Source organism: Nothoprocta perdicaria, unplaced genomic scaffold, assembly GCF_003342845.1.
Source record: "Nothoprocta perdicaria isolate Ctin4 unplaced genomic scaffold, notPer1 scaffold_3, whole genome shotgun sequence".
NCBI lineage: Eukaryota > Metazoa > Chordata > Aves > Tinamiformes > Tinamidae > Nothoprocta > Nothoprocta perdicaria.
Genome location: NW_020455532.1, coordinates 10,768,131 through 10,783,184, shown reverse-complemented (window position 1 = coordinate 10,783,184; position 15,054 = coordinate 10,768,131). Strand labels below are relative to the sequence as shown.

The following is a 15,054-nucleotide window of genomic DNA, read 5'->3' as shown; positions in this document are numbered from 1 at the left end:
ATTTTAATTTTAGGATTTAATTGATGGCACTTGATAGCACTAAAAGGGTTCTCTACCAGAGTTTAAAACTGCTTTTGTTTTGTTTTGTTATCTTTATTTTCTCAGTAAAGCCAAGACAAGTGTTCAATTTAGCAGCCTGACAGACTGATTCTTTGTGACACTTGTAATGCTTGAAATGATGGCCAGGAGCATAGAAAAACAGTCTGCAGTAATACATATTTTCCGTTGACCTTGTTCAAAGCTGGTTAACAAAAAGAAGTTGTTAGCAGTAAGTGATGGCATCAATTTTTAGAGAGCAAAATAGATCCATTCTCTGTAATAACCATTAGCAGGGTGTGAACCTGGAGCGTTGGGTGCAGAAGCCCCTGGCTCACCTTGCAGAGCAGCTCCACAGACTGCAGTGGTTTATGCAGCCCTGCAGCTTGGGGAAGCCAGGGCAAATCCCCTATACACTTGTGTCCAGAACAGCAAAGCAGAATAGCACCACAGACCTGCATTTCCCCTTTCCTTCGCTTCCTTTTCGCTTTATTATTCACTGAGTGGTCGGATCAYGTTAGGACCCTGCATGATTTTTAGCTGCCTGCACACTGAACTCTGGCTTTCTGCTCTCTTCTGTCTTCAGTCAGAAGGATGGCACTAGGTTGGCACTACTCGGACAYTGGGATAGTCCCTGACATTAGATTTAGCCCGTTGCATGGTCAGTTCTGTGCATGTGCTTTGAAGATATCTGCTACGCTTGCTCCAAGACGCAGTCCCAAAGCAAGCTGGAAGCAAAGGGATTTTTGCATTGCCTCATATTTTTATTCACTGGAATGTCCCTAGAAGACTTTCTGGCAAAGAGTATTTTTGAAAGGAAAAGGAATGTTGTAAGAACGTTTGAGTATATATTTTATATATATATATATATATATATATACACACTCAAATACATATGTATACTCTATTGTGTATATATATATATATACACTCAAATATATATGTGTACTCTCTATACATGTAGATAATAATAAGGTGCACATTTGTTTAGCTCTTCAACGTGAGTTAAATGGCAGAATACCTAAAGGCTCGTAGAAGATCAACATTAAATCCATGATCAGGRCATGTCGTCTTTAGAGAGGTCACTGCTAATTCTCCTTTTATTGAGATACTACTAAAATATTCCCTGTGGGGTATATAAGAAAGTTACTGTATTTAATTGCAGTCTTTGGACTACTACAGACAGCGATCACTGATTTACACTCCATACCCTTAACTCGCCTTGGCAAGACCTAGGTGTCTTTCACCATCTTCTCAGCTCTGTGTGGTGTGGAGGCAAGATYGTAAATTCACTGGGTCCAGTCCAGTGGTTTACACAGAATATTGAAGACCAAACAGGTCTTGCAGTGCCAGGAGGAGACACCTGAGCCCATTCACATCTCAGGAGCAGTTCTGTCATGTGAGCATAGTGCTCCAGCGAGGCTCATGGAAGCTGCTTCAGGGCAGAAATTGAATTTCCAGCCCATTTCTGGTGGCCAAGCAGGAGCTTTTTGGGGCACTGCCTTGAGTTGCAGAAACATCCCCCCTGCCCCTGCACGATTTTTGTTTTGGCATCTCTAGAAGGTGCTGTGATGTCTAGTAGAGAAGAYTGCCAGTGAGGAAGTTCTGCTGTGGTAGGTGCCCTAGGTAGGTGCTCTACCTAGAGCAGAAGACAGCTGGTGATGTGTGACTTCTGTAAGTCACTGGAACCACTTCCCTGGATGCAGATCACCCCTACCACAGAAATCCTTGTCAAGGCCTTAGCATTCCTTCTGATCTCCCTCACGGCTTATTGATATCGATAGCTGAGCTGATAATAGCAAGCACCGTTCTTGACAGTTTGGGGGCTTTTAGATAAAACTGCTGATTGTAAGCAGGATTACAGTGGAAATCGCTGTGAGAGGATTAAGCGTAGAACCCCTGCAAAGCAGTTTGCCCTTGCGAAGTGCCACGGAACTGAGGGGGACTATGGTCTTTGTTTAAATTCTTCTATTCGCTTAAGGGTATTTCAACTAAACTTGCATCTTTGGGATAAATCTCATGCCTCACTTGCTCGTGATCCCATCATTTTGTCCGCTGTAGAGGTGGCTGCTACTGGGGAAGGAAGAAGAAACATATGAAGTAAAATATGGATGTCTAAAGAAACGTATCCTACTTTCATGAAATGACCATAACATAAAAGAGCAAAGCAGAAGCAGCCTTGGAAATAAGACTCGTTAGGTTAAATGTGAATATTTTGCACTTTTCCTTATTGTCTCAGTGAAAGGATGGGCACCATGGGTGATTGCTGCTCAGACACAACCRCTGGAAGCCTTGCAGCTGCCTAATCTTAAAGCTGCTTTTAGTGTTGAGAATCTCTAAAGCATTGGGGTAAAATACTGCAGATCTGAGTGCTGAACTAACCTGGCTGATTTGTGCTCCTCTCTTTTTTGTGCTTTTTTGTTTCATAACACCCTTCAGCTAATGAAGGAGATGCACAATTTAAATCCATAAAAACTATGCCTAAGATGTGTGAGGTCTAATCTAGGGATGAAATGAGAGAACAGGAGCCAGGATTCCTACCTTCTCTTCCTACTTCTGCCACTGATTTGCTGGTCCTAACTGATGTCCTTTAACAGTGGTGCAGTCTTCTTTGTAAAATTGAAGAAATTATCCCATTTTAAAAGATTACTAAATCTTATAAAAATCAAGATAGGATTTTAAAAGCCAGCTGGAAGATTTGGGTGTCCATTTTATATTTAATTTTAATAGAAATGGGCACAGATTTTTTTTAAAAAGTTTTTGACGTTTTGTCGTAACTCTTGCAAAGCGCTTCGACGTTTCACTTAAGCAATGTTAAATAGTCCTCGAGTTGATGTTATGTTGCTGTTGCTGCCAAGAGGAGGTGATGGTTTCTACCTAAGGCGCTGCTTTTTGTTCTGCCCTAGCACCGTCCATGCCCGAGTATGACACAGACTCCCCGCTCAATGARACGGACACAACCATCACGGTCCTGCTGAAGCCTGCTCAGTCCCGGGGAGCTCCYGTCAGGTAGGATTTGGGTCTTTTTTACTCAGTTTTCTCTCTTTTCTTGTTCCCTGCCAAGTTTCGCTCAGGCCTCTCTCATTCTCCTGTGGGAATGCAGCTGCTGAAAGCACGTGTGGGCTGAAAGGCCAACTCTGCTGTTGATTCTGCCTTTCACAGGCTCTGTTCATAAGCGCCTCAATCTGCTGGCCTCCTGCTGCTCACCTCTGGGCAGGATTGGTGATAGAATCACGTGGGGTTATTACCCTTTCAGTGTCACTTCYAAGGCCTCTGCAGTGCTGTCACTTCAATATGTGCAAGCCTGTGTAGGCCAGTGGTTGCAGTTGAGTATTGCCATGCAGAAATGAAGGAGGTTTCAGGTATCTGTTCTCTTCCATAAGGGGTAAGTCYTTTCTTTATAGCCAAAGGAGGAACGGCCAAACTGCCTTGGGTAGCAGCACTGGAACAAGTTGCCAGAGAGGTGGTGGAGTTTTCATCCTTGGAGATGTTCAGAARATGTAGGGACAGGGTTCTGGGCCATGTGGTCTAGGTGTCCCTGCTCAAGCGGAGGAATTGGTTTAGATGATCTCCAGAGGTCCCTTTCAACCTCGACCATTACAGAATCACTCTGTGATACAGAGGATTCGGTGATCTTGACAATTTTGCAGACGCGTTTCTTCAGGTTGTGGGCCCAGTGGGACTCGTCATGCTTTGGGTTATAGTCTAGCTGTTCCTCCTACGCTSTCTGTGGGATGAAGCAGGAGCTCATGCAGAGGAGCTCTGTGTTTGTCTGGCCTTTGCAGCCAGTCTGAGATTGAGGCTCTGTTGGCTCCAGAGCAGAGGGTTTAAGGGCAAGAAACTGCTCGCTTACCCTTGAGAATGTAGAAAATACTTCTAACTTCTCCCTGAGTCGGGGCTATTCCTACTGGTGACCTGAGTGGTACTGGAATGGKACACAGTGACAGATCACTGCCTTGACTCTGGAAACATGACTTATAGACACATATACTTTTGTCATATGCATTGTCATCTTTTGCCTAGGTGAACTCGTATGCTGTGAAAGATGCCAGCACAGAAAAATAAACTTTTTAGAGTTTTTAAAGAGATTTTTAGAATTTTTAAACAGTTTTTTAGAGGTTTTTTTTTTTTTTTTTTTTTTAGAGAAATAAACTTTTTTTTTATTTAGATAGCCAGCATTGACAGCTGTCCTGAGTTGTCTCCAGCACAAATTTCAGTTAGTCGTTCATCCTGCCCCTCTCTTCAGGAATTAGTATTGCTTTTTGATAAAATCTGTTGGCTCTCACCTAGGAGCTTAGCAGAAGTACGCAGCAATCACTAGCTTCCAGTAGTCTCCTCAGACTTTCTGCTTGAGTTTTTAGAATAAACTCATGCAAAGTTTTCTGTGGGCAATATTTTGAAAGACACTTAGCTCATTCTTGCAAAGGTGTTTTGGGTCAATACGCCCAGTTGGTACTTACATGCTTTTGAAAGATGTCTAACGTGTTCACGAACAGGCTGGTCACATGGAAACCTTGTTGGTTTAATGAAATATGCTATGGCAATCGGCGAACCAACTTAAATCACAGATTTTCCCTTAAATTACTTTGATATTTTCAAGCAGAAAATCTGTTCTTCGAGAGTTAGCACCATCCCATTTCTAGTTTGTTCTGCTTTAAAGTTTCACTTTAATGTCTGGTACTCCATATGAGCAAATTTAGGAGCCTATTTTCTAAGTCCTGTAGGGATGTTGTTCTCCTGGAAAAGAGCAGTAAAATCACACATTTCTGTTTTGTTTCATTTCTTTATATAGGGGAACATTTCTGTATCTATCTTGTTTTACCACCTGCTGTCTGAAGAGTGTAGCTATTTTGTCTTTTTATTGAAAAGTCTTGCAATTTTTCTCAATTTACTACACTTTAACCACATCCACTGAATAACATATTTTCTAGCAAATAAGTCAATTACAAAAGCAAATCTGTAAGCATTATTTATAAATTTTCAGTCTGGTTTCTTTAATTGCAGTGTAGTCTATTGTATACCCCTTTGCAGAAATGGCAATATTTAAATCCACATCCATGCGATCAAGTTACTGCTGCAACGAGGCATTTTCATGACTTTCAGAGGTGGAAATGAAGAGAGGGAGGCTGTCTTGGAGAGATTGTTGGCTTTGAAATGAGTACGATGGCCTGGCACTGTGTGCATGTGCTGCTCCATTGGCAGCCCCAACAGCGTTGGGAAGTGCTTGAGATGTTCTTAATGCCCAACGAGGTGACTATTTCCCCATGGGTTTTTGCACAGCCAAGCTGAAATCCACTGYAGCCTCTCTGTTGCTGCCTGGTTAGTTGATCTACCTTGTATCTACATGGGTTTTATGGGTCTGCAAGATCAGTTTTGGGGTAGTCTTGTACAGTTCCAAACAAGATTCATTGCATTTCTGCTCATCTGCAATGTGGGTGCCCCAAGCCCACAGGCACTTTCAGCATCAGGCTCTTTCTAGTGTTTCCTGGTGCTTATCATAAGTCCCTGAAAGGAATTTGTTTATAAACCTAATGGTCAAGAACTTGCTGTTTTTGACAGTCTGTGGATAGTAATGAAGAAGAAACTTGGATGTGAATYAATATTATAATAATCATATAATAAGTATTATTATATGTGAATTAATATATTATTATATAATATTTAAATCATCATAATATATTATAATAAATATGTTTAGATATATATTACATATATTTATATATACTTTATATATATATATTATATATAATGTAATATTTTATATATAATATAGATTTTTTCCCCCCTTTCTCTCACTTTTATTTTTCATGGCAAAACCTACAACTCCCAGGCCTTGACTTCACATTTCCCTTGGAAAATAAATTCTAGATGGTCTTATATCAGTTTGAAGCCCCTGAATGGTGTTAGGATTGATTTGCTGAAGGCTGCCATCCATCTTTAATGGATACAGAAGAGGGAAGAATGCAGGACTTTCCAGTCTTCTTTCTTAAGCTCTTCCTTGAAAAAAAAWTAGTCTTTTTTCTTTGATTGATCTTTGATTGTTTGATGGATTGATTTTTTCATTGATTGATTGATTTTTAGGACATTTCTGCCTTTGAATCTGTGATTGTCAAGAGGGCTGAGTCAGGAATTCATAGATTATTCACGTATGGCATCYGTAGAGTTCCGTGTGAGGATTTATATCCCATTTGCTCCATGAAAATAYCACTATGGGGGATTTTATGTGCATGAAATCCACTGAGCAGTTTGCAATATGTTCGATATTTGAAAGCCCAGCTGGTTTATTGACATGTGGTTGGTTGTATCAATCTATCTAGACCACTAGAATGGAGAGAAAAATAGGAAATCAGATTTCCAGTGCATGTATTAGCCTTGAGAATTTTAGCATTTAAATAAATGTCCACTTTAAATTTGATTGCCTTGTAGCCATGTTGCTCTGGATATTGGAGCTGCTATTTATTTATTTATTTATTTACTTACTTACTTACTTACTTACTTATTTATTTATTTATTTATTTATTTATTTATTTATTTATTGTGCCTGGACACTGCAGAAGAGATATGGGAAGAGTCTGCTACATCTTGAAGGTTTCTACTTGATTTATATTGACTGGAGGGCTTCTATCTTCTCACAGCTCTATGGAGAGTAAATAACCTGTGATGTTCTTGGTACACACGACCAGGATGACCAGAGTGGTCTTCAGGTTCCTGACCTCTGTACTCCGTTAAAAAATGGTATTTTTAGAGCATAGGTATKCAGACTTTGCATGTGGCCTCATGCTCACATATGTGCCTTGCAAGATCTAGGACTAAGTGATCCTCGAGAAACATACTCAACTAAGAATSATTTATTTTGCAATGTGCAGAGGCTGAATGCATTTAAGCACTTACATTGTGGGAAAAGGTGGGTTATTGTCTTAAAACACGTCTTAAAATACAGCATTTTGTCTAAGCAATCTAGATGATGAATAACCTAAGAGAAGGTGATTTTAAATATGATGAAATTTCCCAATGTAAGTATTTGGAAGCACTGAGAAAAATAAAGCAAATATTTTTATATCAAGATCATACAATAACAACAATTATTTCATCGGGACCAAGCCCCATAATGGAACTATTCTGGGTTGCTGTGATGCTAAACAAATCAAAAGGCAGTAAAGTTGTGTTATTTAGCAGAATAGCTAGGAAGGAGGACAGTGGTTTTTTGTACTTTTGCGCTCAAGACTTTAGCTTTTCCCCAAGTAAACCATCCCATACAATGTGTCTGTGTATTTATATTGCTGCATATAGAAGCAAATGAAGACTTTTTGTGATGTAGGCTTTATATGTGGCATTTTTTATGATAATAGCTTTAGTTTTTGCCGTCTAGGAGCTACGTGCCGAGCGGTGCTGTGCGGCACAAGGCTTTGCACCTTCTTTGTGGGATTTTATTGCTATTGCACGAGTCTGTCTCAGGTCTTTATGTTGTTAATTAATTCATTAGTGTCAAGAGAGGGTAGCAATTTCTTAGTCTGAGCCCTCCCACGCAGCCTACCTGGAGCTTGGAAATGAAGCCTGGAGTCAAAGATCAGGGAAACAATAAAAAAGGTTCTGATGTTGAAAGCCGCAGGGAGCATAAAGAATGATCGCGCCCTTGGAAAATCACAAAGTTCAGTTGTATTGAGAGGCATGTTATAAATATCCAGAAATAAAAATTCCTTGCTATTCTGAATTGCTATTCCAAACTCAAAATTGCTCTTTGAAACTCAATAGCAAATATATGCATTGTGTGAATTGTCTCATTGATTAGAGGGAAACAAGTCATCATACTAGATCTATTAATTTGGTGGTATCTGATGAGGAATAAGATTATCCATCTAGGCTCCTGATACGGTGTATCTAATTATCTGTATTAATTAACGTCTCCCATAATATAGCCTAGGGATATTGTTCGGAATGCATCAGAGCTGGATTTTCTCCTGCAAGGCATTTTGCCTTTAACGTAGGCAAGAAAATGATGGCAAATGAGCAAGAGTTACTTTCCACTTGAAGGTAAAGCAGGGCTGCTTTTTCTTTGACAGCGTGTGTATTTAAGAGGGGAAAAAAGATCTCAGGTGAAAGGTTCCTGTTACACCCAAAAGGAACCCAACATGGTTGCCCTGGGGCCCTTTGGACGTTTCGAGGAATTTAGGGGGGTTTGTTGGCTCTAAGATGCCAGGATTGGTGCTATTTGAGGTCCACCCTCTGATCTGGTGCAGCAGATCTGTTTTCCTACCGCACATTCCTGCTCAGTGTGAGGACATTGTCCCTTAAAATGTCCCCAAACTGCCGTTGCGCACGCGGAGCCGTGGGCAGCACTGCCGGCGCTGGGTCACCCGCTGCGTCCATTGCCTGCTCCCAGAGAGCTCCGGTGGCACCTAGAAATGACACCTTAAAGTTCACATAGGTTCGAATTATAATATTTAACCATTAAATAACAGATAGAGATAGTTTTTGTATGTCAAGTACCGTTTTATTCATTCACAGGGATGCTTTTGTAACGTTTTGATGTGTTTGATGAAGGCTTGAGGGTATGGATTTTGAGGGAGTGAGGTTTTTTTGTAAATCCTATGTTGTCTGTGTGAACTGTCAGATTAAATTCCAGCAATCAAAAGGTTAATGAAGTCTGAACTTTAAGCTGAAAATCGCAAATTGAGGGCCATTTTCTCGCATTAAGCTGTCAACTGGTAAGATGGGAGGAACGGGAGAAAATAGCCCTGGTTGCCAATTTGAGAACTTCTTTATTTGCTTTACAGCTTCCCAAGCCAAAGTGCCCCTTTCTTGTTATCCCAGAATAATAACAGCAAGCTGTGTAGGACATCAAGAATTAGAAACTCTGGTGCCAAGCATTGTTTTGCCTGTAATAGTCTTTGGATCCGGCGCTTACATGGGATGAATTGGGCTCCACCATGGTCTCCATGGTCTGAGCTGCTCATGAGGAGGAGCTTGGCCCTGTTAAGGGTTGTGGACCACAGAGGAAGTTTGGTCAAATGGAAGCATCACCTCCAGGTGCTTAAAATGAGATGGGGATGCGCGTGGGCGCTAATTCCCAGGAAATGTCCCCAGCTGGGAAGCAGCGCAGCCGCTCTCTGCAGCAGGAGCAGGACTGATGAGTTAGATCAGGGGGCAAGTGGCTCTTTCCTGGTGCACGTGGCAAGCAGTGTTTACATGAGCAGGTGCCCCTCAATGGGTGCATAATAACACAGGAATGCAATAAAAGGGAAGATGAGTCAGCCGCGCTCGGCTGTTGCAGACTCAGGCATTTCAGGATTTAATTATACTACAGGTATATAAATTCCGGAAACATGTTAATGCTCCCGTGATTAAAATTATAGAGGGCCTAATTGAAAAAGCATAAACTGAATTGAAGAATTCCTAATTATAGTTTGCTTTGAGGTGTTAATTTCCTCCATAATGAATGCATAATTTCTTGGAGCTCGGAAAGGGGGCCGCCGCAGCAGCGCGTGGGTTGCAGATGGAACGAAGGGATTATCATAAATGGAGCCAGACAATTCCAAAGAGGAAACCTCTGCAGCCACGCTGCTATTTCGTCTCTCTGTAATTTCAGTTCTCCTTGCACAGCGCTTTTCCGAAGCGAAAGGCAGAGCGAGAAGATGGTGTAAGATGTGCTTACTGTGCAGAAGGATGGGGAAAGAGGACGGCTTTATTAAAAGTAATCATGGTGCAAAAGCAGGAGGAGAAAGGCAGAGAGTGTGTGTCTACTGGAAAGGTCAACAAGGAAAGTGGAAACAGGAGAGGGCAATTCTGCCTTCCCTGGGTGCCCACCTTGGCACAATAGATTCTTGGTTCCTGTCCACATTCCAGTAGCTTTGGCTCTGTGAAGGGATAGAAGAGTTCAGAACACAAACAGAGGCTGTTTCTCTATGCTTTAATGGAAGCTGGGGCAAATGGTTGAATTTAATGTGACTGAGAATATATCCCAGTCTCCTGACACCGTTGTCCAGGCCACCACCTTTGTGAAGGACATGGCTGAACTCCCTGCACTCTCCTGCTTCCACAGCTTCCTGAAGGACCCCGTTCGTTCCTCTTGTCCTTGAAACGTTCCCTTGGTCTTAAAACAAACCAGTGATCACTGAGGATGACAACAAGACCTCGGTCAACGGTGTCTGTTTAATGCTAAGCGACATTAACACAAAAGCATGTTTATTTTCTTTCTTCTTCTTCTTTCTTTCTTTCTTTCTGTTCTGTAGATCAAACAGATGACAGGTGGTTCAGGAGGGGAAAAACACCTCCAAAGCCACTAACATTAGCTCCTGTTGCTGTGAAAGCCATATCTGTCTGCACTCATTATCTTTAATCTGCCAGCACAAAATAACATTGAACTGGAAAGATAGGGTCTGGGCCTATTCCGCTGGGGAACAGCAGCTATTATGTCTAATCTGTGTTGCAAGCTAGGTCAGGCTTATGGAGATGGTTGAGATAATGGAGCGTAGAGCTTTGAAATGCCCTCTGGTTCTTTTTTTTTCTTCTTTTTTTTTTTTTTTTATTTGTATTTCCAAGAAGATTAAACAGAGAGAATTTAAGACATTTAAAGGAATGATGCATGTCTAATGTGGGTAAGTAAAAGCTGTGGTGCTGTTCCCATGGTTGGAGGATGTAAGGAAGACCATACAGAGAGTATAGATAACATCTTCTATTAGAGTGAATCACAGAGTTAGAAAAGAATTGGCTTTTAAGCACTCAAATCCCTCTTTTGGTCAATAAATACTATCTCCCAGTTCAGTTGATTTGGGGGCAGCTTCCTTCATTTTCTGGACGTTGTCACATTCGTTTGCTTTGCACAGACATGGCTGTGATTGCTGGATTTTCTCAGAACTATATGGAGATAGCTGCATTTCTGGATTTCTTTAAATATCTTTGATCAAAATTCACTCTAACAAGCTGTGGCAAATGAAGCAAGATGAGAGGTTGGAAGGATCAATTTGAGCCTGTGTATGTGTTTGCATATACATATACATGCATATACACACACATATATATCTATTTGTTTATTGCTATTCTGAAAGAGGAAGAAAAATCACTATTATAAGCTTGTTTTTCATAAATGCCTTGTAGATGGGAAGAAGCTAATTTATTTAGATGGTATCACTGATGGTAGTGCTGATGCCTGTATCCAGCCCAAGCTAGCTCTTGAATCTTGGAAATTGCCAAACACATTCTAAAAGACCTCATATTTTTCAATATTTTCTACATAAAAATGTTTATTGAGGGCTAACCTTAACTTCAGCATATTGCATTCGGTGTGGATCTGGTCCACAGCTTTATGGAGGTTATGATAAGCTCTAATGGAGTTTAAATGGCTTTAAAATCAATCCCTGAATAGAGAGAAAAATCACAGAGCAGTGTATTGAAGCCCTATATCTACTGTCACTGTTCTAGATGGTTGTGAAACTCCATTCATGGCATTTTGTGGATAAGTTTTAGAACTTCTGATCAAAGATAATTAGAGTGAATGTTCGGAACATACCCAACAGCTCACCGACTTGGCTATATATACACACATATATACATATAGTTTGCTATGTGTTTGAACCTAGAAACCTTTATGAACCAAGAGTTTATAAAGTCACTTTATGAGGAGTTTGTAGAGTGACTTCTGACTGTTTGAACGTGCAGTTGCCAGATTGCAGGAGGAACCTAGTGAGCAGATGTTCACCAGTAGATCCAAAGTAGAGGGAGGGAATAGATGCTGTGGATACCCTGTGTCTTTGCGTTAGGCTTTATGACTCTTATATATTTAATTCTTGTGAATTTTAATAGAAATAGTTTATGTTCTATTAAATTCTAGCATTCTTAAAGTGCTTTCTGTTGTGGTGGTGGCACTTTTGGGGAGGCTGGAGGACACTAAGAAGCATCTCATTTTGCTATTTAATTCCACATTTTTTTAAAAACTCTTTTGAGTGCCCGTAGATTTTTGTAGACTATTTTTTTGGCTTCCATCCCTGTCGTATTTCATCAGATTTTCAAGGAGAAAACATATGTCTGGATCCTGAAGTGTTACCAGATCACAAAAACATAACCAGTGCCTGGATCCCCTGTTTTTCCCAGCTTCTTTTTTTTTTTTTTTTTTTTTTTTGGCTTTTTGGTCTGGAACTGCTATGAGATTTACTTCTCCTGGGTGGTAGTACTTTGTTTTTTACTGCCTAGGTGGCAGAAGTCAGAGGTTTAGTTAAATACCTTGAAGAGACAGAAAATAAAGATGTTGCTGCTACTCTTCGGTCTCAGCCTCTCTTGCTGGAATCACCTTGGCCGTAAAATAAACATCTGCCTGTTCAGTGGCTAATTTAAATGATCAGTTTGAGTACGAGGCAACGGATCAAACTCTCTCCCTTTCCAGGATCCTGGGAGATGGTCCCATGTTGTCAGGATGAAGGCAGGGAATATATACAGGACATATATGTCCATATATTGAAAGCGGTTCAAGCAAATTTAATGGGGCACAAGTTCAATGGAGGAGCAGAGGGAAAAATAACAAATGTAACTATCCATATTCTGGATTTTTTTTTTTTTTGATTATTTGGAAAAGGAGAAGTTGGACTGTTTGGGATTGGGATTCCTGTCTTTAGGTGGTATGCAGGGAGACAGGCTGGTGGGTACATTGACAGAGGACAGGTCTGGCATCTGGTGACTGGAGCTGTATCTGGCTTTTGCCACTTGTTAAAGCAGGGAATCAGTATTTGGTGCGTGGGATATGAACTTTTCTGATATTCTTGGGATGCGCCCGTATTCTTAAAAGCCTGAATCTCTAGTATTTTTGCAACCTGAAGAGGAGGAGAAAAAAACGCTGAAATGATTGTTTTGAAATGAAACCTTGCTAGTCCTTGCAGTTAACACACCTTTGATGCTCAGCATAGGCAATCGTTGCACGTTTGAACCAGACAGGAGAAATTCCTCCTCTCCAAGGGTTGGCTACAAACCCTCCTCGTAAGCAGCGAGTCAGATCATGCACTGTGAGATCAGGCTTTGCTAATTGCCACTTGTTTTTCTTCCCCAGGGGGAAAATAGTATTGGACATAATAAGCATCTGATAACATATTGATGTATTAAATATTAAAATTAAATGGAAATCTATTAAATCTTAAATGGATACGGTGCGTTCAAGAAATTCCAGATACCAAAATGGGTCAAGTGGGAATACTAAACTGCTGAAGGATTGTTTCTTCCAAGCTTTAATAGGTTAGGTAAGGCGAGCTGTGTAAGGTCGGGAAGACATTATATTCCTTTTCCCAACGTCTCATTATCAGGGATAATAGTGCTGATTTCACCTTGTTGGGAAGCACCATGTCACGATGCTCAAAAATGCCAATGAGTTGTTGGAGCCACTGTGGAAAGCTCTGGAACGGCTTTTCCTCTCCATCCTATCCCCCCGACTCTGTTTCTGCCTCCTTGCATCGCGCTGCAAAATCAAGAGCAGGGATGGAGGTGTCGGAAAGCGCCCGGGGATCTCTCAGCATCTGGGATACAGGACTGTGATTTGAAAGGTTGATTATCCACACTTGTGCTTTCACACTGAATAGAGAACTCATAATTTATAAGATTACCTTGTAGATGATGATAAGAGCACATTCGCTGCCTCTGCAGACAACATTTGTGCCGTGGCGACTATTACGACTGGTGCTTTTATCAGTGATTTAGAACGGAGCTGTCAAAAACGTCAAGTAGCTTTTATCAGAGTAACAGGGTTTGATGTATAGGCAATCTGTGAAGCTTATCAAGGAGCCCGATAGGACAACGGGGCTGGGCCAGGAGCCCCGAGAACAAAGTCGGGAGAGGGCAGCTCACCTGGACCTGTTGAGCAAGGAGCTACCCGTGTGCCAGGGAGCACCGACGAGCTCGGTTCCTCACCTCCTCTTTCAGTCCCTTGGTACTGCGCTCTGCTATCAGGTATCATGAACTTTACTGTGCTAATTCCGTTGTCTCTCCCAGTGTAATTTCAATATGTGACATCAAAATGGTGTTTTCCCCATCTGGGCATCTGGAGCTGATGTATTGACTCCCGCTCTGCAAGCAGTGTTGGCTGAGAGCGGTGGCTTTGAAACTGGGAGCAGGAGATCCCCAGGAGATGTTCTGGCCAAGCTTCAGGGTGGTAATTTTATGCTTGCTACTCAAGGAAAACTCCCAAGAGGTTCATTTTGGTGTTGCATCATTGTCTTTCTCTCTGCCTCACAGAAGAGGTGTGCACTGATGGGAATCTTCACGCAGGCCATCGCAGGTGTGCAAGCACTTGCCAGGCCTAGCAGTACTTGATGGTTCAAAGTGGAGAAGCTGATAGCTGAGAATGACCTAAAGACAGTTCAAGAACACCCTGCTTCACAATAAAACAAAAACATGAGGGAAAAAGAAACTGAGAAATTAAGATATCAGTGTTATGGTAAGAATTTGAGTTTGAGCTGGAATCCTGCTCTTCTGGAGGGAACAGGCAGCCTGGAATCTGGACCAGAGTATCAGAGAGTAAAATACAGAATAATCATTTGAGAAGGCAACAGCTTCCCAGAGTAAAGATCTTCTGGAATAGTCTTTGACAGTGGCCCCTCTTTTGGCTCCTTGACCACTGCCTTTGAGTGGCTCTTGACCATCGCCAAACGACTGAGACTCTTAAGCAAGAGGGAGGTGAGCGGTGGAGGTCATCAAGGGCAGCAGGTAAAGCTAAGAGATATGAGTACTGGAGCCATCACTCCCACCGAGAGTTAAGAGCTTAACCCGCCAAGAAAGGCAAGCGGTCACTCTCCCAGAGTTTCTGCATTCTTTAGAAAAGAAAGAAGGAACAATGACAGTGCTGCTAGCTCAGGCATTTATTTCACAGGAAAAAGAGATAGCATTTGAGCAGGAGATTAATAGAGTCTTAACTTGCACGTGATTGGGACATCTGTTGCACTTTGGTTGAATGCTCGTGAACGTCCCATTGTGCTTTCAGAATCACCTCAAGTTGTTTCAAAAGAGGAAACATCCCAAGTAATGAGTAGGATTTCCTGACATTAA

General features: G+C 41.5%; 1 protein-coding gene across 1 annotated transcript in view; it reads left to right on the top strand.

Moving 5' to 3' along the window:
- Window positions 1-15,054, top strand: part of PTPRT (protein tyrosine phosphatase, receptor type T) — a 288,987-nt gene that overhangs the window by 184,129 nt on the left and 89,804 nt on the right. The window contains exon 11 of the mRNA XM_026042039.1: window positions 2,943-3,045. Coding sequence (XP_025897824.1) covers window positions 2,943-3,045 — 103 coding nt within the window. The remainder of the gene's footprint in view (window positions 1-2,942; window positions 3,046-15,054) is intronic.